The sequence below is a fragment of the Anopheles aquasalis genome, chromosome 3, assembly GCF_943734665.1.
Source record: "Anopheles aquasalis chromosome 3, idAnoAquaMG_Q_19, whole genome shotgun sequence".
Lineage (NCBI taxonomy): Eukaryota > Metazoa > Arthropoda > Insecta > Diptera > Culicidae > Anopheles > Anopheles aquasalis.
This window is the reverse complement of record NC_064878.1, coordinates 43526564-43550985: the sequence shown is the minus strand read 5'-3', so window position 1 is coordinate 43550985 and position 24422 is coordinate 43526564. Positions and strand designations below refer to the sequence as shown.

The following is a 24422-nucleotide window of genomic DNA, read 5'->3' as shown; positions in this document are numbered from 1 at the left end:
TCCCAATGCTCGCAATCGAACTGGTAAATAAGAGAGAGAGAGAGAGAGAACTCGAGAGAGCGGATGCCGAACGCGTGCACGAGCCGAGCACGAAGCCGAACCCGACCTGGCGAGAGAAAACTTCTCACGGACCGCTCGCAACACAATTTAAATTCAAATATTAAACCTTTTTTTAACACATTTAAATGGTAGTATCACATGAGTTCCCTTTTGATATTATATATTTCTACTAAAACTACCTAATCTTTTAACATTAATGATGGTTAAAGTGTTTAGTAATTAAAATTATGTTTCAATTCATATTAACATCAAACATAAGCGCGATGACGAGTGTCTTGGAGCACAACAACACTGACACACCGAAGCATTACGGATTTATGTGCGTACGCACACCAGCATCAGCAGCATCGGCCAGCATGATGGGTTTCGCCCGAGAGCTCCGGGAGTTGTCGTTCGTTCGTTCGTTTGCTCGGCCGTTCGTTCGTTCGTTGTTGCTGTCCGACGATGCCGGGCCCTGTACGCACCAGAGTCACGAACCATTCAGCCGCGGCATAGCGCGCTGGCCTCCGTAGCAGCTGACGACAGTCGTGGCGTGCATCATCGCGACAACGACGTCCGCCCGCGTGTTGTTTGGTGTTTTGGGGAAAAATACACGGAAAACTTCTTCTGCCATAGGCAGTAGCAGCACGGTCGGCACCGGTTCACCCAGTAAAAGCATAAACAGGTGATGAGTTGTTCTGGTGTTCGATCGGTCAGTGTGCCTAGTGTCCCGGTTTATTGTGTGTTTTTGTCAAGTGTTGACTTCTTTCGAATTTTCGTGGTCGTTCATTTACAAGTGGCCACAAAAGTGGTGATGCTGCGAACGTTTGTGACGCTTCACAAGTGTCCGCGAACGGCAACAAACGGTGCATCAGCAGCAGGCAGATAAGACCGCGACAGATCGCCAGACAGATTGTGTGCAACTCCGGAGTGAGGTGCGCGCGTGGAAGGTGGAAGCTGATGCGGGGCGCGCGCCTCTTGTGTAATAATTATTAAAACGTCATCAAACAAGAGGAGGAGGAGGTTTACGTGAGAAGAGGAAGCTGTGAGAGCAAGAGAGAGAAGGAGATTGATAGAAGGGAGAGTGCACCGCTAACAAGTAATTGCTTCAACAAGCCGATGAACAGTTTGAATGCCGGGATGAGGTGGCAAGATGAATGTTTTGGAGCCATCAGATGGATGGCAACACAGGCAAACGCACACAGGAAGAACACAGACAAGCAGCAGCGATCGATCGATTGAGGTGGGCTGCTTTGAAGGAGTTAATTTATTGCCGGACTTTTTACCGGCACCCTGGTACCCGGGAACAGGTGCTTGAAGGAGCGGTCAGCCAGCCAGCGAAGTGTATGCGTGTGCGATGCTCCTGATGTACTCGAGCTCGATAAGTCTCATAATGAAAGGAGCAGCATGAAGCTACTTAAGAACAATTGCACAGAACTCAACTGTGCTGAGGGTGCTTGTGCCATTCTTTTCCAGCTGCGTTCGATGATCATTAACGCGTCTGGACATCTGGAATGCGCTTCATCACTTGGTACGCAGAATCGAGGGCTTTATGCTAGCCAGCAACCACGCACGCAACGTGACTTTTGTATGATCCTCACGCTTTGTGCATTGGCTTCATTGGCAATGGCCATTGGTTGCGAAGTCAGAATGCAAAGTTTTTCCCCGGTTTGGCAATCGCTTAATTGTCTTAGAAGTGAGCAATAAACGATTAGAGGCTCGTTCCATCCATGGGAGCCGCTTCTTTTCTTTCTTCTTCCAGAAAGAAGAAGAGTGGTGGGTAAAGATGCGCGAAAGCATGCTCAGCTGAGCAAACAACCCCTTGGCCAGGGCTCGGGGACCCCAGGAAGGGTGGCAGGAAGCGGCCATAAACCAGCGCACCATAAGAAGACGGAACAAATCGGGGCCACCGAAGGCGGAAACGTGGCATTAGAAGTAAAACAACAGAGCGCCCCCACCCCGGGAATGCTGTAAGCCGGTCGAGAGGGGTCTCTGGTAATTCCCGGTGATCGTAGAGTGGAGAGGAGCGCGTGCTAGCGAAAGAGATAGAGCTAGGGAGAGAGATGGTCCGATTGCTAGCTTGCCACAAATGGTGATTCTATAATGGGCAATTCTTAGCCGAAAAAAAACCGTTCTTCTTCCCGTCACCGGAGCGCAGTGTGCCCCTTTGGCCGGAAAAGTGAGACATTAAAAGGTGATTAAGTGTCCAACGACATCAGCGCCACAGCGCCACAACGTAGCAGTTTGTTTTAACAAAATGCGACGTCGAGTTGAGGGAAAAACAATCACCAGCAACAGTTCGGTTTCGGTCTAATTTGATGCCGGACAATTAAGTTGTGGACGTTGCTGTCGCTGTCTCCTCCCAACCTTCCTATTTATCTATCTGATGTTTGATAATAACTTACTTAACACGAATCTAATGGGACCCCAGTGGGTGGAGGGAGTTGACGTCTTTTTGAATTGGTTAAACTGCATCTTACCGGAAGCCGCGATGCTTCCTGGGTGCTTGAGGATGCGCTCAACCTCCCCCGAACATCAGCAGAGCCACGTGCTTCTCGTGCTTGTATGTGTGTCATCGTGGGCGCGTGTTTTGAAAGGATGTGGGCGCACGCTTTCGGAGATTGCGCTGGGGATGGATTGTGGAAGGTTGCTCTTTCTCTCTCTCGCTCACTCTCTCGCTCACTGACACATGAGAGGAGTTTGTCCTTTCCGGTTACTTCTAATCATGGCGATGATAGCGACAGTTAAGCATCGCCTCTCCAGCACCATCATCATCATCATCATCATCATTATGATTTCGTTTGCTTCTCTTCCTTTCTGGCGTCGTGGTGTAGCTTGTTCAACAGCAAAGATGAACGATTCCAGTAAAACAGTAATAGTATCTCCGAACCAGACAGTGTATGCGTTCCAGTTGGTGTCCCAAGCTGTTGTTTCGTAAAGTTTATGTAGTGTAAGATACGTCAAAAATGTGCCCAAAAACAACGCAAGCAATCGTGCAGTAGTAGATCAGCAGTGTAGTGCAGTGTGTGCGCGTGAGTGTTTAGTGCTAATCGAAGACGAAGTGTCCAAAAGTAGCACGTAGCGTGGTTTGACAACAATATTCTCGCTAGTACGCTAGTGGTTCGTGACAAAAGTATCCGTTCTGTGTGTGTTTTTTCATCGTGTGCGTTAAGAGTTCGCTGATAGTGGAAAACAGAAGCTAAACACACTCTGATACGATAGATACCGAGCGGCAGGACTCGATCGCAGTACGGTGGTGTGAGAGTGGAAGGCGAGCAGCAGCTCAGCCATCGCCATGCCATCGGATACGCCACCGCCAGCAGCAACAACGGTGCCGCATTCGTCACCATCCGCTGGACACGAACAGCAGCAGCAACAGCAACAGCAACAGCAACAACTACAACGCCAGGAAGCCGGTACACCCGGTAACACGGAAGGACCCGGGCCAGCGCACCACAACTCGTCCAGTTCGTCCTCCTCCTCCAGCTCGTCCTCATCGAGTTCGTCTTCCTCGTCCTCGCTGTCATCGCTCTCGCTGAAACGTTCGCTCCTGCCAACGACGATCGACAACGATCCGCAGCAGCATCACCAGCAGCAGCATTCGAACGTCGTCAAAGCATCACCTCCCTCGTCACCACTCGCAATGGAGCATCATCACCATCTCGGCAACAAGTCGGCCGCCAGCAGTCCAATCCCTCCAATGGCCCCCGGTAGTAGTGGCCGACCACAATCGCGCACGCAACAGCAAGCGTCATCACAACAACACTTGAGCCCTGGAGCCGATCACATCGCCGGAGGTGCCAGTTCACCGACAGGGGGTGCCGGCAGCGGTAGTGGCCAACAGTTCTGTCTCCGCTGGAACAACTACCAAACGAACCTAACGAGCGTGTTCGATCAGCTGCTGCAGAGTGAATCGTTCGTCGATGTGACGCTCGCTTGCGATGGCCAATCGATGAAGGCGCACAAGATGGTCCTGTCCGCCTGCAGTCCCTACTTCCAGACGCTCTTCTTCGATAATCCGTGCAAACACCCGATCGTGATCATGCGAGACGTCAGCTGGTCCGAGCTGAAGGCGATCGTGGAGTTTATGTACAAGGGCGAGATCAACGTGAGCCAGGAACAGATCGGCCCGCTGCTCAAGGTGGCCGAAATGCTCAAGATCCGGGGGCTGGCCGATGTGAACGGTGATACGGCCGGTCCGGGTGAGGTGGCAACGGATAGTCGCTCGGGAAGCCGCGGCCCAGGGCTCGATCTCGAGTCGGAAGCGGTACGTGAAGCGAAACTCATCAATCCGCTAGCGATCGTACACAGCTCGCTGCTGGCGAATGGCAGTGGAGGAGGACCGGCCAGTACGGCAACGAGTGGCGCCGGAAGTGGTTCATCAGCAGCAGGAGCGTCGTCATCGGGAGCCGGAGTGACGGCGACGAATGCTGCCAAGAAGCAACGATCACCGCGCGACCGCGACTCCACCAAAGAGCACCAGCACCGGCTAGACGTTGGCCAGTACGGACCGGGCAACGGTGGTGGTGGTGGTGGTGGTGGTGTGCGGGATTTGTCCCGCGAAACGCATCTTTCGCCACGCGATCTGAACAGTGTAGCGGCTGCGGCAGCAGCTGCAGCGGCTGCAGCAGCCGCAGCCGGCGAGTGGCCACTGGGGGCGGCCGGTTTGGAGGCCGCTGCTGCGGTCGCTGCCGTCCAAGCGTCCACCCCGAAGAGTGCCCGGAAGCGCCGGTGGCCCTCGGGTGAGCGGAGCAGCATCGGAAGTCCGGCAGACAGTGCCGGTGGACCGGATCCGGGGCACGATGTGCCTTCGCCCATTCCACCCAACACGTCAGCTACGATCGCACAATCGAGCGGTGGTGGCGGTGGTTCGAGCAACTCGCTCGCCTCCTTCCCTCTTCCGCCGGCCCTCGATACGGCCGCCATGTCCGCAATGTCGTCGCTTTCCTCCTCGATCACCAACCAACATCCGGACGATATGGAGATCAAACCGGGCATCGCCGAGATGATTCGCGAGGAAGAAAGGGTAAGTGTGCGAGCTTCCTTTATGTTGTTCTAAGGTGGTATGTTGTCTTAGCATAAGACAAGGGATAAGAAAGGGAGAAAGCATAGAAAAGATGTCTAGTAACGTTAGTTCCAGGGCTAGCCAGTGATGCGTTTCTTGAAGGGATCTAATTGTTAAAAATAGAAACTAAACTTCGGAAAGAGTTCGTTCGGTCTGTTGCAGCAAGAAACCTAGACGCTCATCATCTTAACTCGCCATGGGGTTCTCATAATAAAGGGGAAAAGTAATAGCAGCAGCAGCAGCAACAGCAGCATAGATATGTCTGCCAGACTATTATGCTTCTCCAGTGCACGAAGATCGAATCGTCTTCCAGTCTAGACAGTTGCTTTTAAGTCAACACAACCGATGGTAGCGAGTCGAAGGGAGCATTTACATGTTCCTGAAATAACATGCTTTAAACTATTTATTGCTCCACTTCCGACACCACCCCTCCCACCGACCTCGAACGGAGTGAGGATCGTTGACATCCGTTGACAACACTTCTTCTCCGGGTACGCGGTCTGATGCTTCCGGCGTAAGGGGTGGTTGTGTGAACTTCGTCCGCCGTGTGCTCCGTGGTGAGCATATGGTCGAGTTGGAAAGGGAAGGGGGGGGGGGTGGGTGGTGTACAAATTAAATATATATTATATTGGCGTTGGTAGCGTCTTTTTCTTTCCGTTTTTATCTTTTCTTTCCCTCTAACCCATACACATCAGCTAGCCAGAAAAGAAAGGGGGTGTTTTGGGAGGAAGGGTTGAAAAAGGGGCGGTTGGGTGGCAGCACACCCACACGGTCACCGATGTCATGCCAACATCATGCGGTCGGTCGATTGCCGGTATGCCTTTGGCCTTTCTTACGCCATCGCGCGCCGCACAGCAGCGGGTTTGCTCTTTGCTCCGGAGCGAAACGAATGAAACAAACATTCTGGATCTCTCTCTTTCGTTCGCTGCCTCGTTATTGGTGGAGCCAGTCAGGAGATGCAGGGAATGCGGGAGGAATACTTCTTAAAAGCCGAAAACCAACGGTCGAACCGAAGGACCGGAGACATTAAAATAAATAAAATGTGTACATTTTTACTTTATGCACCCTCAGCCGCTCCCTCTTTCCAACCTGCATCCCGATGGTCGCTTTGGTGCGTTCACCATCGCCGACACCGTGGCCACCCGGACCATGGTTCTGGACTCATAAAAAATCATAAAAATAATAACACTAATATAAATATGCGGCTCGCGAGCGAGCTCTCGCGACGCACAACGCGCACAGCACGTTTCGCTGATCGGCTGAATGGTGGGAGCTGTTCGGGGGGAATGGAGCGCGGTCTGATCTCCAGAGCCGCACACTTTGGGGCCGATTCGGGTGGTCAAAAAAAAAGGATGAATCGATTGATATTGTGATATTTTCGAAGCATTAATATTAGGGTAAAGAGCACAGGATGGTCTCATTCGTGATTCTATTCGTGATAATGGATCTCCAAAGCATCGCTAATGCTCTAAGATTATGATAATAGTTGTTAACAAAGCATGTATCTGACTTTCATAAAAAAATCATTTTGCTAAACACTAGTATGTTATAAAATACCCTCCATCAGTTCTTGAAATCAGCCTATTAAAATCTTATGTATTGCAATTTCTTTCCTAAACTAGAGCTAGAACTGTAGAGGGACTAGAGGGACACAATCTACAATACGATCAATGTTATTTGGATTTTCATGTTAATATAACGAAAGAAGCACCCAACAAATATCAATAATTTTATTTATGAGATTTATTAAACACAGAAACTAGAGAAGCTCTTAAATAACACTAGCTTTATGATCAAGAAACTATCGGCACTCCTAAAACTCTTTAGAAAATTTAATTAAAAAAAATTCTAAGCGACGTTCACGTCATCCAGAAATGATATTCTCTTAAAGGCAACCACGATACCTAACAACCGTTTCGCGCACCGCACCACTTTGCCCATAGTCCATAAACGATTCCTATCTCATCTCTTATCACCACCAGTACAGCGACCGGCAGCGAACCGCTTTCCTCTAGCTAAGCAACTCCCGATTGGGTTTAAATGTTTTCGATTTTTCTAAAACAAAACTGCTCCTGGCCTGGCCTGGCTCTCAATGATCGCGAGTAACACCACATTGGGCCAGCTGGTTGGACTCCGCCACTAGGCCAAAACAAAGCGCACCTCCCGCGCTCCCACCCCAAATTGCGTGGACTACAAGAATCCACGCGAATGGCGTTCTGTTCTGTTCTGTGCTCGGTTTTCTGTCCCATTCCCGAGACTTTCAACGACAACAACACAATTCCGTGCCCGCGAGTGGAGCGGTAGCGTGCTTGGCGCTGGACCGACCGTGCGACGATAAAAATATATAAATTATAATTTATTAATAAGAAAAAACGACTCGCTCCCCCCTGTTTCACCCTCCATGAGCGTGAGCGCGAGCTGCTGTTTGTCGCTGGTGCTGCGCCGCTGGTGCTACTCGTTCAATCCGAAAACCTTTTTCGAGGAGCGAGTCTCGAGTCGAGTGGCGGCGTGCGGCTGTGTGTAAGCAAACATAATGGAACAGGGAGGTTTGGGGAGTGCCAGCCCCGACGGGGAGACTGGTGTAATAAAATGTATGATGTTATTAATGAAAATGCCTTCCAAAGTAAGTGCCCTTCTGTAGCTCCTGCTGCTGTTGCTTGGTGCTGCTGGTGGCTGGTTGGCCTCTCCCGTTGGTTTCAACGTTCTTTGGATAAATTTATTTCCTTCGTTCGATATCGTATTCCACCACACTGATCCAGATCCGCCCCCTTCTATCCACCCTTTACGTCGTCGCTCTTCGTTTGGATCCATCTTTGGATGTGCGTGTTCTTGCTAACGAAAGGGGCCAGCCAGACTGGCGTGCACTCGTTGGTCTGTCAATATGTATCCATATGTTGCTGTAGCCGTTCCGGAGCACCCCGTAGAACGGCGATCTAGATCTTTTTCTGATGAGTATCGAGTGCAGTAAACGACGCGCGACGCGCTCGCTCGTGCTCCCTCTCCATGCCAAGGCACATAATAACGGAACACGCTGCGTGTACCTTTGGCGACATGCACTAGCACACCGTACATCTTGCTGTACTGTGTGTCTTCAACGGAATCTTCCATCGCGGTGCGTCACACGTCGACTATCATACGCTTCGATGGTTTAACCACCGCACAGCAGCACAGCGGCCATTGTTACAAACAAACATTACATTTTATAGACAAATTCCTCGTCGACGTCACATCAAGCCGGCTCTCACTCGGTGGCTGCTGATGTCATTAGGCGATAGTGGTGGTGATGGCGAGAAAAATGACTCATAAATGGTCCCCCCCAAAAGAGGGGAGGAGAAATGAGCGGAAAAACCTGCACTGAATGCACTGACTGGCTCTCTAGTGTGTATGTGGCCATTGTTCCGAAATCTTTCGTTCGTTCATTGAGTACCGTTAATGTGAAGAGAGAAAATGTGCGCAAAAAGGACGCAATTCCCATGTAAAACACACGATGATGGAGTGCGATCACATGGCAGTAGGTACTGGCGCCAAACGGATCCTCCTAGGGCCTCCGATTTTGCCAAATGATCATCTTGGGAGCCGAATCGAGAACGAACCAATCGTGCTCCGCTCCACACAAGCTTATGTGGCTGAGTGGTAGAGCCAAATATTGATCTTCTCTACGCCAGCCAGACGAGAAGCAAACAATTGTTCTGCCTCCACGCTTCATCTCGCACGCTTAGCATAGAGCTAGGGACGGACGGGATGATCTTCTCTCTTCTGTTTCGCTCGTGGGCGGTTGCATGGTGTGTAGCAATTGCTCCGTTTGTTTGCGCCGGATGACATAATTCTACTTGCCAGGAACAGACATACACTCACATACACTTGAGTGACGTAGCGGTTTCGTTATCGCTTACCTTAGCTCCAACTTCCTAGCTTTGCTGGCGCTCGTTCGACCGACCGAATAGGAGGTCACCGCAGCCCACAGCATCGATCATAAAATGTTACAAAATATAGCCCTCAGCAGCAGCAGCAGCACGAGCAGCACTGTCGATTGCGATTGTCGTAAATCAGCTGTTGAGGACTGTTGTTGTCGCTAGCCAAGCCCTGCTTCCCCATGGACGGGAACTGGAGCTATACAGAGCATGCAACAGGTGAGTCGCCGGAACTCGATAAGCCTTTTCTCCACTTGCGAAGGGCAATCACTGGGAAGGTGCACGCCATGGAGAGGACACGCACTTGGGGCACAATTTACGGTGCCATCCAAATAACAATGTAATTGAGCATAATTCGAAGATAAGATAAAATAATTGAACAAGGCCCGGGTGTACCGCGCCAGTATAGACCGATCTGGCCGGTGCCGCGGAAGGTGCTATATATTTATTGATAAACATCTTCGATTTACTTTTTAGTTTTTTTCATCTGCTTTTGTTTTATCTTGCCCCAGCGATGACGTCAACAGCGTGTGCGGTTTGTTTGTTTCGGTTTCTACCCTGTTTTTTTTCTTCTTCTTTCCTCGAAGGGGGCCGATGACGACGGTTCGGTGACACGATTCTTCGATTCGATTCGATTTCAAATGACAATTAGCTCGATGGGATACTTTGTCTCTCTCGCGCCTCTCTCTCTCTCTCTGTTCGTCTTTCGGTCGCTCTAGCAAGATTGTTGATCGCTTGTAAATGGAAAGCTGAAGGGGACGGTGGTAGAATGTATCGAGCATATCATACAATTAACACGATTTTTAACATCGTCATGCCAGTCGCAAGGCCCAATGGGGTACGCTAGGATGGGCTGTTGGTGGAAAGCAATAAAACAAATACTAAAGCCAGAAGCACAATTACCCATCGTCGTTGGGGTGAGTCGCGCTCTAAACCCCAAGTTTAATATCAGTGAGGGGCCTGGGATGATGAAATATATATTTGTCCCGCTGTTTTGATAAGGGGACAATCAAATTCCATTTTTTAATCAATTTTATTCTTTTATGACGCTCGCCTTTTCCGCTCGGTTGGCAAGGGGGATGATGATGATGATGATGCATAAGATGTTTCATCCATTTGCTGGTGCCCGAATCAACGCTAATTATTGCGTGATCATCGTCGTTGAAGCATTGTGGGGTCAATCACTCGGTTTATTCGTGGTCCTTTATTATACTGACCGGGAATCCCGCTGGTTTTATCAAATTCACTCTGAAGCTTCATGTCTTGAGCGGTGGTCTGTTGGAACCATTACGAATTGTCGAAGAAAGATTTGTTTGAAGGCCAACTGTCCTCTAGATCAGCCTTTAGAAGAGAAATAGTGTGAAATCTATAATTTATTAATATTGCTCTGCTGTTTTTGTATACTTTTATAATGTTTTACAGCGCTCTGCTTCAAACTCCTAATCACTCCTCACTCATCAAGCGAAACATTTCCGTTTGTACCTAGGAACCAAATTGTCACCAAGTATCTAGTATTCCATTTTTACAATTTAGTTAATTACTGGCAATCACCAAATGTGAATATTAGTTCTCTCTCGTGCGCCTAATGGACTGTAGAGAGCTTCGTGGACCGCGTTTCATCTGCCCGCATTTTACGACACTGTACGAGTGGCCGCGACACTTTGGTTGCTCTTTTACGATATTTGTTTGATAAGTGCGCTCCTCAAGAGCCATCTTCTGATGGCATCATCGGTTCACGTGTCATGATCACATCATCATCATCATCATTCTGTCTATCTGTTGAGCTATTCGGCGGCTTCTAATGTTCCGAAGATCCCGTTCGCTGAACTAATTGCAATCCCTTATTAATAAAACATTAGCCTCATCATTCTTGGAAGTGTTTTGTGTACACAGATGTGTACTACATGTTAACATGAACACACAGAGCCACTGGCACAGACACAGGCCATCAAAAAGCCATGCTCGTAGCAGCGCCTTTAATCGTTGTTTTTACGATGGCCACCACGCAAAAAAAAACCCCGTGGCGTAGATTGCAGCCGAGGACCGAATGAATCCCGCTGTCGATCATCCGTGAATGGCGTGCCACGATCAGCTACGCGGGATTTAAAAATAAATAGCAATATTTATTTCTGTAACACCGCTTATCTCGTCGATCCTGATGGTGATGCTACGTTCGGTGTTTCTGACCCTGATTAGAGCGCGCTCGCGACTGTGGCCTATGGTGCGACGATCAGCGAAATAATATATGTTATAATGAGTTGGCGCGAGCTAACAGGCGTCATAAAGCATTAGTATAAGACCTGCGTTATCGCAACAAATGATCTTTGCCACCCCTCGCAGGCCCGTCGAAGGTGAGCATCGCTTGGGAGCCCTTTTATGGTGGCTGGAATGTTTTTTTTTTATTAAGATGATTGTAGAGTGGAGCTCGGAATCGAATCTGTTCGATCGAATTGCGTTTCACCGTTTCGCTTGATAACGAGTGGCCCACGTTTCGGTACCGGCGGTGCTGAGTCTCGTTATGACCTTAAAAAGTAACATTTTTCTCACTCCACACAACCCCTGCGCCGGTGGTGTAGGTTAATTACAACAATAATTATTAACAATCAACCCCGCCCGCCTTGGTGTGGCACTCACACCGAAGGAAAGGCCTTCTCAGGCCTTCGCAAAACACTATCGCTCGTTGCGTCGAGATGCTGGCTACCGTTCTGACCACCCAGCACCGAATAGAGCACCCCAGCCGCTAGTTCCGTCCATCTTTGTTTTTTTTTTGCTTGCGCTAAAAACCGGATCGTGCCTCGCGCTAAACATTTTTGATCACGCGGTTTATCGACAGCACACATTCGGTTGGTTCTCGGATCTCGGATCAGCTTGCAACGGTCAATCGGCATAAAGGTGGGCAGGAGAGGAGAATGATGATTATTACTAAATGGTAATGGATGACGCTGCACAATTCCACGTGAAAGAGAGAGAAGGAGAGAGAGAAGGTATTCCACTGCCCTGGGATGTTACTAAGCACTATTACATCTCGTGGCCACTGCAACAGCAAAACTACCGTGCAACATCGGTGCAGCACAATGCAGCTCTTTTCATGGCACCACTAGCCCCGCTAGGTACCAAAGAAAAAACAACAACCACCGCCACAACCCAACCTCGAAATGCGTTTCCCCCCACGATTTGAATTTCTCAATTTTAATCGACATTTTTCCAATGGATGCATTTCTATTACGCGTTTGGCCTTTTGGCTCCCGTCTCAAGGTGTTACGAAACAGAAGCTGGAGAGTGAGAGAACAGAAGAGTAAGAGTAGAAGTAGTTGTAGTAGTAGCACTCGACGAGAAGGGTTTAGTAGTCGCTCCGAAGCTGGCAGTTAATGTGCAAGCCGGACGACGAGTAACCCATTCGATGGTCTGTACGGCCGCCAAGTGGAGTACTGGAATGCACAAAAGGGGAGGGTGGAGGTAGTAATATAATTAGTTTTATACAATATGTGCACTCCACATCGCACGGGGGCCAACAGCAACACAACGCGTCGCTGCGCTGCGCTGCATACAATGCAATGCACATTATGACGATTATTAGCTTAGCAAACGAGTCAGAGAGACAGAGAAGGGGAGCAGACTGTGTGAGGGGGCACAGAAGCATAAATAAAATGCGAAAATGTGCATTGTGGCCGTTGCGGTTGTGCGGTTGTGGTGGAGGGATTAAGTAGTAGACGCGACTCAAGCTCGTGCTCGCTCTCTAGCTCAGCCGCTTCGAAGTCACGCGGGCCAGCAATCAATATTAATAATTGCGATGATAGGAGTACAAAGAGAGGGAGGGAGAGAGTGGCAGATAGAGAGAGGAATGAGGGTGATCCCGGTAGATCGACGGTACAAAATTGCATTATTCAAATCGCTTCTCCCGAGTGCAAGTGCGAGCTCGCTTGGGCATTAGATTTCCTTCGATTCATCATCGTCTTTCTTGGGGCCGTCGCCATCACGATGCACTTCCCAGCCTCGCGTGCACTCGTTGCAATTGCACTCGGTACGTTCGTGTGCACACACAATGGCCACACAGCAATGGGGAGCGAGCGAGGGAGAGGGTAGCGCTTAGTTGTAAACAAAATTAATACTTTATTATTAATAATAACACACACGCTGCGGTGCCCGTGTGTGACTACGTGAGCAAACCAGATCGCGAGATCGTGTGGAGGGAAAGGGAGGAAGGTTGATTAGTAGTGGCCAGGAGGGGAGGTGGGCAGCCCCCGTTACCTCGTGGTGCCTCCTGCTGGAGAACCCTCGTACAAACAATGGTCGCGATGCAATCGAATGTGCATTTATTAGGTTTTTTTGTTGTACTTCTGCAGTTGCACTTGCACCTCACCGTCTGTGTTTGTGCACTCAGGGTGTGATGATAGTGCCCCTGTTGCTGGTGCTACCATTTGTGGGGAAGGCCAGCAAGGTTTGTTTCGTGCCAGTTCTACTTACCTTACCCTTCTACCTGCGAGAGTGCAGTTTGATTGTTGTTGTTTGATTTTGGAACTGCAGCCAGCCAGTGTGCGAGGTGTCACGTGTGTCACCACATGATGCAGTTTCTCGGCAAGGCCTCGTCTTGAAGGTCTTCAAATCGTCGACGAAGTCACGTCGCCCGAACTTGCCTAACCTTTCTTAATCTGGTTCTAACTCGCTAGGCACGTCACTGTCACTGCACGCACGTCGCATTCTCGCATCAAAATGCACCGCCATCCCCTCCTCCTACCGTCGTTATCAGTTCTCCATAACTGTTTTGTTTTTTGCACCGTTGTTGCTTTTTATTATTTTTCTTTTTTCAATGAATAATGTGACGCCGTGCGCTGTTGACGCCGATGATTGCTTTTTACGTAAGCAGCAGCAGCAGCAGCAGCAATGGCGGCCTGGAGTGGAATCGAGGGAGAGAGGCCAGTTACAAGCCGGAGCTCAGACTGCAACCCGGCGCTTGGCTGCATATTATTTCCATTTTTGCAAACGTGGCACTTGGTGACGGCGTTTTAGAGGTTGGAGGCCGCGACCGAATAGCCGAAGGGACCCTTAAAATGTATTTGCAACTCAAATTCCTCCGTCGTTGGCCTTGGATCGTTGGCCACGAAGCCGGCAGGAGAATGTTAATTTCATATTTTATGATTTGGATTTCCTTTGTGCCCCTCCTCCCTCCCGTTGGTGCTCGTTTGCTCGTGTTGTGTGCGAGGTCAGGATGTCAGTTCCAGCCAAACAATAAGTACCGAGGTGCCGAGACCGACCGACCGAGAGTCAGAGATATACTTAACATGCTCGCCAACCTTTTCACCAACCCAACGTACCACCGAAAATCGATTTGAACGGTGGTTCTGGCTGTGAACGAGAGGCTCACAAAGATCAGAACAGACGATGGCTTACTGCTCAGTCCACCAGAGCTTGGGGAGAGAGTGGTGGCCATCTAATCCTCGTGCCGTTGGTCACCTGTCCACTGGCACCAGCATCGGACTCGGAATGTTTTATCGGAACAAATTAATGAGAAGAAATGCCCGAGATCCCGGTGGACGGTGTTATGCAAATGTGTCGATAAGTGTGGCTCTGGATGCACCCATTGCACTGAGTGCATTAACTGCGAGATAAAAACGATGAGCCAATGATACCTGCCAGCCAGCGCCAGAATCCTGGACTTGCCTTTTTGGGGACGGTGGTTGTTTTTGGCGGAAAACTCGCGCGCTTTTCAGCCGGTCTTATGCTCTCTCGCTCTCTCACGTGGGCACGTGCTCACATTTGCTCTGCTCTGCTTCGTGCCGTGGTATTGGTGAGCACATTTCCTTCTTGCGCGGGAAAATCGGAAGTGGAAGAGAGGAGAGGGTCTGCTCAGTGAGGCTCATCTAGGTCGCCGTCCACCAGCCATGCTTTCGTGGCGAGGCCACATACCACATAAATAGTGCAGGATTAGTACATAAAAGATTCAGTAGTGCATCCTCGTGGCCAGTACGGGATAGTGTACCGGCGTGGCGGACACACGCGCGCGCGAGGACGCGGACGAACACGAGTTCATCTCTCGCCAACCGTCGCCTCGGGCGCGAACGGGAGGTCGCCATCGTCGTTCTCGTGTAGTGAGCAAAGCATCATCATCATCATCATCATCATCATCGCTAGAGTTCGGCCTGGCGTTGTCGTCGATGTTGTTGCTGGGCCGGTTCGCTGAAATGTTTATGAAGATGCCTTTTCACCTCACTCGGGAAGCTCGGGACTCCCCAGTCACGTCGTATCCTCCGGATTCTGGACCGATAGCAGCGTTGGTAGTGGATGTAAAACCGAGATTTCTTTGTTGGGGTGTTATTACAAGGTTCAATCTGGTTTCAGTTCCGCGCTAAATGCAATTCAATCTACACAAATCTGGAAGCCACAAACCGTTTGACCTATTCTGATCATCTAGATGGCCCTGGAGTGCACAAATATATTCTTAGAAATCGTCTCTGCTGTTCGATCGATTCACAAATTCACGGTTACAGGATGGTTTTGAAAGCAGAAAGACATTAGAACCATGTACCGATCCTGGGACCGACCTGGGAACCATTGCCATGCCACTAGCGGGCATCGATCGGTAGTAACACGACCAACACAGACACAGGCACATCCACACTGAGTCCAGGACTTCTGGGCCACAAAAAGTGTGAGCGCAGGAGTAGAGAAATTGAAATTACTATTTGGATACGGTGCATAATGTATAAAATATTATCCTTCGTGCCCTTCCTTCCCCCTTTTCTCCTCACACTAGTTTGTGTGTATGTATGTGTGTGTATGTGTGTATGCAGTAATGCAACGCCGAACGCCATGCATACGAGCTGCTCCACATGGACACACAACGCTGGAGCATTGGAGCCAATAAAATATTCATTCTATTTGCTACTCCCTCCCTCCTCCGGCCAGCCCATCGGCATGGGTGCCCATCGTATTCGTCGTTCAGTCTGTCGGTTGGACTGCCGTTCCGTCCGTGTTGGGTCGGGAGGTACCTCTCTCTCGCTCTCTCTCTCTCTGGCCGTTCGTGTCTTGTGTTTCCAATCTCAGATCTCAACCAGAACACCGAACACGGGAGCTTGCCCCGTTAAACCATGTTCCGGCTCGTGGAACAAGCGTTTCGAAAGGATTGAGGACCCCGTTGGTTGGCCACCATCATAATGGCGAGTCCTTTCTCGAAACCGATGCGAGGGGACACGCGCGGCGCGCGGTTACGAATGCTTTGGAACACACAGGGAGTTGTAGAGGTCCTACTGGAGGACCACACTATTCCCGATTTGTAATTAGTTTTCCAATGGAGCAACTGCTTGGTGTAGCTGCCAACCAACCAAACGCACTCGAACACACAAAGAAGAGTCGTTCGATCAGGTGGTGAAATGTAAAATTAGAATTCGCAAACCACCTCATCACCGCCCCCGGGGGTGGCCAGAACTCAAGGACTTACCTTAACATGCGGTGCAGCCGATCGATTCCGTCGTAAAATACGCCGTCCCCGTGCTCCCGTTGCTGTCCCGGCCAACAAAGTGTACCTTTGACCTCCTTTCCCATGTCATGAGGCCGCGTTCTTCTTCCAAGCGTTCCTTTTCCCTTCCATTCACGGCACAGGGGACGAAGAAGAGCTCAAGAAGGAGAGGAAGAAATGAACTTCCTTCTTCCGAAAAGCTTGCGGCAAAAGCGGAAACCGGCACTCAAGCAGCAGCGGCATCGCGGTACCAGGAACCAAACATCAGCAACATCTAAACGGTGACTACTATACAACATATTCGCAACATGCGCCATCCTGCCGGGTCAGAAGCGAGCTGGCCGGCCGTCCGAGTGAGCGAGCGGGCGAACGAGATTCGTTAAACATTGATGCTGGTGTAATATTTATGTTCACTCCGCCACCTTTCTACCAACTCCTCCTTCTCCTACTGCTGCTGCTGCTGCTGCTGATCCTGCCGTGCCGAGGTTAGAGCGCCGTCGGTCGGATGCTAAAGTTACCTCCGTCAAGGAAGTCGCCGTGCAACGCTGACAGAGAGACACGAGCGAGCGAGATCACGAGCAAAAGCGAAAGAGCAGAAGCGAAGAAGCGAGAGATGGCAAATGGCAAAATGCCTTCCCCATCTTCTCATGCATACATGCACATGTTGGGGTGGTGGGCGCACCCTCTTCCCCCCCAGGCAAGAACCTTGAAGAAGGGTGGCAAAAGCTCCGACGGAACTGGCGAACGGAAAAGAAAGACTCGCCCGCGTGAAGCTGCCATGCCGCGCGGCCAGCACGGTATTGGGTTGTTGGTGATGTGGAGAGGTGTAAAAAAGCATCAAGAAGAGTGCTACTTTTGCCACCCTGCATCCCTGCGCGCATCCTCGCTACGGACCCCGCACAACACCACCACCTCCAGGACGAGGACGAAGCGTTCCCGTGCCGTGGTGCCGTGTGCGGTGCGGGGTGTTCATTTCTAAAATAATATTTAATATTTAGAGCAGTATAAATATTAAATGGAAATGTTGCTCTCGCTAAAATTATATGTGCATATAGCACCCACACCAGCACCAGGAAGAAGAGGAAGTTCAGTTTCGATGCCACACGCTGGCTTACACTTTGTAGCTACTTTGTAAGCCCCACTCGCGCGCGCGTTTGCTGGAAAAACTCCCGCTCCCGGATGGTCATGTGTGGTGTGTGCGCTCTGGCGCCCAGATTGTTCCGCCGGTCTCGTGTTCGCTGTGGCGCCTTATCCCTTCTAATGTGCCCCCCTCCATCCCTTCCTTCTCGGTGCTGTAATCGCTTTTTGTTTGGGCGGTTTTTACTTGCATTCGCAGTGGCACAGGTACATGATGTTGTTTGGTTTTGGAGGGGAGCAGCAGTAGCAGCAGCACTCCGTCGTTTGTTACATTATTTTACACTCCCCGGCTGGCCACATGCATCATAAGGTGTGTGCTCTGCGCGATGTTTTGCATTTTTCGCTTGGTGTTTTGTGGGGGAGGAAATGAAAGGTGGGAGAGGGGGAACTCCATTGCGTAATAACGGAGCGTGGCGTTACGTTGTCGTTTCAGGAAGCGATTGGTGGACATAAATACGAAGCATGTTGTTGCTGCAACCGAGGTTCAATGTGAAGTTTGTGGCGGGAAAATTTTCAAGTTTTCCATTGAAAGTTGATAATGTATTAGCAACAAAAATGCAGCGACTGAACGCTGCTGCTCATCCTATCGAGTACTTTGCAGTCGATTTTTTGAGTTCTAGCAGCAGTTGCAGTGCAGCAGAATGCAGAATTCAGGGAAGATAAACGAGAAAGAGAGAGTTTGTTTTCATCGTGAACATCATGGAGCATAAAAGTCCATAATCACACACTTTACGATCAGCAACTTTGCGATAAGAACTGCCAAAAAGGGGTTGAAATAATGTTGCTAGCTTGGAAGCGCTTGGCGGCGGCAATTAAAGTGAAAGAATTTTTCTTTGCATTCGAAGATGCTATTATTAAAATGGATATTCGCTTTAAACGTTTGAAATATCACACCTGTATTATTATTCTTTTATTCTATGGCCCAATAATAATCGTATATGACCGTAAGTAAACTATTATTCTCTTAAATATCCAAATTTAGTTCTTTTATAGCCTGTGGCGACATTGTAATGTATGAGTAAGTGATTTTTTTCTATATAAAATCGATTAAAATTGTTATTAAAATGTCTATCAGGACACTTGTTATCTACTAGTGAATTTGCTTTGCATTTGCCTTCAACCGCGTTCGGGTTGCAAACCACAGTTACTATCGTAGCCAAACATTTTAAATAAAGTCCCATCACTCGCCAAATGATAGTTAGTGAAAGTTTGTTACCTGTGATACTTGGTATCGTGGCCATGCAGCTCGAATGCACATCCAGAGTCCGAAGAAAGCAAAAAAACAACGCGACCATCAAGTGTCAATTGTGTGAAGCATGAAAGGGTGCGAGATGCACTGCATGTTGGAGAGCATCATGAGCCAAGGGCACGAGAGAGCGAGAGAGAGAGAGCACACGTGGAGGATGCAGCTTTATGCTACCAGGCCGGTACTCGCTGCCGGTGACACCGCACCACTGGCGTACCGGATGGTGGCGGTGCAAGCGTAGTAATGCACACTTGTTGATCCGTGTCCATCCATCCGACGGTCATGTGTGTGCGGTCAGTCAGCACATCATCAAGGGGAGGGGGGGGGGAGAGGAGGATGCAATGCGTGCACACCAAACCCCCCGGTTCGAACACACACATGTCCACGTGCTGGTGGATGGGGAAAAGTGCATATAATGCACCGCGGTCAGTTCATCACCGCGTGGATGAGTCGCCAAGGGAATGTTGTCGCGAGCAGCGCGTGCAGCACGAAACCGACCACCGTTCGTGGTGGTGGTGTTCATGTGTGTGATAAACCCCCCCCCCCCCCCCCCTGCTAAAGGGGGGTGCAATTTTCCACCTCAATGCCGGTCAGTGGCGTGGAAAAACCGTTTCTCTGCCACATCATCTTCCCATCGCAGGCGCGCGCGCACGCTCGCTCGCTTCTGGGTGGTCCGTTTGCGAGTCGATTTCATCCGTACAAACACCAACGGTCCATTTGCGCGTGGAGTGCGAGCTTTAGTTTGAAGTGGAAAACATCTTAATTCAAGCCGCAATACGGGTGCAATCAATTGATGTGTTTGGTATGACGGATTATAAATAGGACACCCAACACCCCAAATGGCATCACACGGGATTGCGGTGCACCAGTTCTGCTGTGTGTCTGCGTGTAATTCAAAAAAGAACTCCTAAACTCCATTGTCGCACATCGTAAAATGGTGGTTTCACTTTCACTTCCCACCCAGCACATGCTCGTCTACTGACCCAATACTACGGAATGGCAACAGCAGAAGGAAGCATGAAGCACGTTCCGAAGGGCAGGGTGAACACTGGCTTGAACATTCCGTGGCTTTTTCCGGCTAGAGAGTCTTCCTCCAGAAGTCGTCTCGTCTCGGTAGAGAAGCAAGAAGCAGCAGGTTGCAGGTCTTGCAGGTTGCTGCCCGACATTGTGCCCGACAGAAACGGCTGAAGATGGTGTGCTTAGAGAGTGGCGTGAATGAATCCTTGGAATGTTGCTTGCATCCTACCAAACCGAACCGACGTTAAGTGGTCTATAATGTGGTGGGTATGTGGTGTGGAATGAAACAGAAAGGAAGAGATGCTTGTGGCCATCAGTGTCGTTGCTCTGTGGGGAAAGTACAGCCAGATGTTTGTAGAACGTTGTGTTGGGACTGAGTGCAAGCGTTTGACGTGATGCTAAACTGATGAACTAACTCAAACGAATGTTGTGTTAGTTTCTTCCGAAGGAATGTCCTGGTAAATACCTCTATCAGCTGCAAAGTCTGTAGCGTATTTTGCTGTACAAATGGTTCAATTGTTAATAATCACTTGTATTCCTCCTGATTGATTCTTTGGCGGCAAACGATTGACCCTTGGACGGTTGTATTCTGATTAGCCACTCCTCGGAGCAAGCAAGCAAAAGGACGAGGAAGACATGCCCAAGCGAGCGAGCTATTTAAAGGCACTGTTCGTATGCACACTTAACCGAGGAAAATGGCGGGGTTGAATATACACCATGACCTGCATGAGCTGACCATGAACCTTGCCCATGCTCACTCCCGAGGCACCCAAACCCCGTTTTCATGCTGAGTCCTTTTAGCATAAATAGCCACTATCACCATCATCATCATCATCATCATTCTCATCGTCATCAGCAGCAGCTGCGATCAGCCGCAAGCAACAACAACAAGCACATCGGTCAAATCATGCTTACCAGGTGGCGTAGTGTCAACCCCTTGCGTCGACGGCATCACGACGGGCGGCACTTGGCTTGGCACCGAGATTGAGGACATTGAGCCCCCCTCCCGGTCGACGGATGCCGACGAAGACGATTTGTAGTGGAGTGCGGCCAGGATGAGGCATTTATGCAACGAAAGGATAATATTGTCCGTCGTCGTCCGTTTAGAGGAGGGGTAGTGGACAGCATCCGCCATTAAATACATTGCAATAATGAAGACACAAACACTCGCACGCACACTGCATGTCATGAAACACATGACTGAGACACATGAAACACATGAATGGATATGCTGAGGTCTCGATGCTCGGCACCGGACGGAGCATACAAGTTAATTAATTCAGTATCTTCATTATTTAATTAGGGCTCCGTCCGATAAGTAAAGGAAATACTTTGTCATTTAGCTATTATCTTAATAAATGAGATATGCTACGGCAGAATTTGGCTCCACATCACTGTCGCTGGCCAACGGCATCAGCCATGATGCCATGGAAATCCCCGGATGCGAATTCCGGACACAATTTGTAAGATTACACAAACCCTAGATCGCTTGGTGGGATGGTCTGGGTGCTTGTGTCCCCGGGAAAGCGGTGAGTGTTGAGGAGAGTTTACAATTATCCACCGGAATACCTGGTACTCTCGAGGTCTTCGCCAGCTCTCGAGGCTCTCGAGGTTTATTGAATAATGAGTGAATGTTTAGGGAACGAAAGGGAACAGCGCCCCGAAAGAGCTTCGATTCCGAGTCGGTTGCCAACCTCTGGCGCACATTTGCATCTCCTGTGGCCAATATGTGTAAGTAAGCGGGTGTAAATGTTGAATCACCATGTAATCGATTATCCCCCTTTTTCGTAACCTGCCTCGGTCAGACCTTCTCGACCAGCTTCAGGAGTTTCGGGGAGTGATCAGGCAATGGGTTGTACTGCTTGGGGAGGGAGGTGAGTTGATCAAAATAAACCTAATTTCCAGTGTCCTTGATGTGAGTTTTTAGGGACGATGAGGCTCTTTCATATTTTGAACTCAATCGAGGGCAGTGTTTGATGCTTTATTCAAATCTAAATTCAATCTTGAAAAGACTCAGTTCAATATTTGTGTGATCCGTTTTTCAATTATGGGCCTATACCTTTTGTAAAACATGTTGCATTGAATACAACCATTGTCAGTGTACAAGATGAATCGGTTGAATCGGTTCTTTGATGTGTTTCAATGTATGGAAAAGCTCTTCAATTTTAACTAATGTTTACTAATTAACGCACAATGCATGCAGTGGATGGAAGAAAATGAAGTAAATTAATTTTACTTGTAGAAATGGAAGTATTAAATTAAATTCTGAATATTGATGTATCGTCATAATTCCTAGTCAGGTTTCTGGGTGAAGATTTGCCCAGTATTTGCATCATATTTCTCTGAATGGAAACTGAATTCGCTAGTAAAATTAAATATGGACAATCCTTTTTTACTGAAACAAACAAAACAAATTACAATTTCTCGGATTTACTCTTTAAAAGAGCTTTACAACATCTTTTGTGTTTCAATATATGTTAAATGTAACACGAGCATCCTTGTGAGCTTATAGGAATACCGATGATTAGACTTTGCAATACGATTTACCAAACATTTTATGCCGCCCTTTGCCCGTGAGCTAATGGTTCTCCTAATCTCTTCTGCTACTTCTAGGTATGTACCAATCAGATTTCAGAAACGATAAACAGTCCACCTCAGCAGCTCCCAGAAACCACCGTCCGTCCGAGTAAGTCCGAACATTATGCATTTCTGCGCCCCAGAGCATCCTTTTCGCAGTGCATGCATGCCCGCACGCACCGACTGTATCGGATCCAAGTATCAAACCACCAATTCCCTCCCTTGAAAATCGAGAAGAATTATTGGAATGCAACTGTTCACCCCGGACCCCCCCGGGGGGTGGTCGCCTCCCATCAAAAACTGACCCAACCAAAGACAGCAACAACGAATGCTAAAGTTCACGGATCGATTCTGGATCCTGGATCTGCTGAAAACCCAAACACAAGCTATTTGGCGAATTCCACATCCCAGGACTTGTGTAACTCTTATGCAAAGCAGAATCTAGTGCCTTAGGTTCTCGGAAAGATTGGTGGCGATGGACCTGGTCGGCCTGGTCTCTACATAAATCCACAGCGCGATACCGCGTTGCCATGTCTAGACCGCGGGCCGCCGGAACGAATCAAACCGAACCGGACTGCACTTGCATCCCGAAGGACTCGTTGCGTTGCATTGCGTTGTCCAGTCCGCGAACGTTGCCTAATTTCAGCAGCCGACCGGTCGGCCTGCCACTCCGGAATAGAATATAAAATATTTGTTTTCCTCGAGCCCTGGCCAGCGAGGGGAGGAGGGCGTATGTACGCGACAAGATAGTCAACAACAACGGACGGGTGCGTGCGATTCGAATGCAGCCGTTGGGTTTTCGCGGTTTGCTTCTTGCGTGGCCCCCACTGCCCCCCATTTTGCGTACGAGGCTCCAGGGCCCAGGATTCGTAATGCGGGCCCCGGTAATGTTGTCTTTGTTTTTGCCTGCATCTCGCTCCCAAATGGCTGGTATGCACTGGGACGGACTTGAGTGCGGTTTCGGTCCAGGGATCGTGTGCATCGTTGCACCAGCGCCAGCACCGGCATTAGCTTGGTTGTTCTTCGTTGTTGACGCTGAAATGCTTTTTCGAAGATTGAGCTCCCGAGGCTGCCACCAGCACCAGCGCATCCGACGGAACGAAATACCGCGAATACCGTGGCCCTTTTTCGGGGGGCACGATGATACTCCACTCCAGAGCGTATGTGACGTCTGCCAGGATGTAGCGGCTGCTGCTCCTGTTGATGATGTTGTTGATGATGGGTTTCGCGCAAATGCGTGATTGCTCCAAGGGGTTCGTCGGTGCACCAAGTAGCACTCCGACTCCCGAACCGCGGAGCCACTCATCCCGTTTTCAATTTATCTCTTCACCAACCACCGCACCGCGCTGACTCCTGCTGCTCGTTCTGTGATGAACGTCCACCATGCCGGTGTGTCTAGGGCCTTACTGCAGCTGGGATTTTGGGGTGCTGGCTGGCACACGGTGCTCCCGGAGGAAAAACGAGAAAGATGCCGACTGTACGAATGGCCAACGAATGAATCTCCTTCGCACAGGGAAGTGCACCCGCACCACAAGAGAGGGAGAGAGAGAGAGAGAGCGTACGGACGGATTTCGGTAGGACCGTACCGGACTCCGAAATGCACAAAACTCGTTTGCATCCAATAATACGCACCCGGGGCACGATGGTCTCCGGTAGCAGCAGTAGCAGCAGCTGCAGCTGCCAAGCTCGCTCTACTCGGTGCACCACCTCGGTGGCCACCGGTGGACGATGGTGGACGGAATTTATATAAAATTTATCATTCGAGATTTCGATTTCGCATTTACGTTACGCATCGTGCTGGTGCTCGGCGGCCTCGGGACCGAATTTCATCCCGTCGACGGTCGTCGCTGGATTTGGTATTTATTTTGTTTTGTCTTTGATAACCAAACAATACATCTCCATTCCGGGGCCGAGACCGCGTAGAGACGTCGCCATCGTCGTTGTCGGCGTCGTCGTCGTTGCTAGATAATTGGGAGT

General features: G+C 49.5%; 1 protein-coding gene across 6 annotated transcripts in view; it reads left to right on the top strand.

Annotated features, from left to right (window-relative positions):
• Positions 1 to 551: 551 nt before the first annotated feature.
• Positions 552 to 24422, top strand: part of LOC126575619 (protein bric-a-brac 1-like) — a 120208-nt gene continuing 96337 nt past the window's right edge. For 3 of the 6 annotated variants that reach the window (XM_050236402.1, XM_050236406.1, XM_050236407.1), the window contains exons 1-2: positions 552 to 724; positions 2874 to 5065. In XM_050236402.1, the coding sequence (XP_050092359.1) occupies positions 3335 to 5065 (1731 nt within the window). In that variant the 5' untranslated portion in view covers positions 552 to 724; positions 2874 to 3334. Of the gene's footprint in view, positions 741 to 2873; positions 5066 to 24422 lie in introns of all 6 variants that reach the window. The other 3 variants (XM_050236404.1, XM_050236405.1, XM_050236403.1) reach the window with 3 other exon arrangements.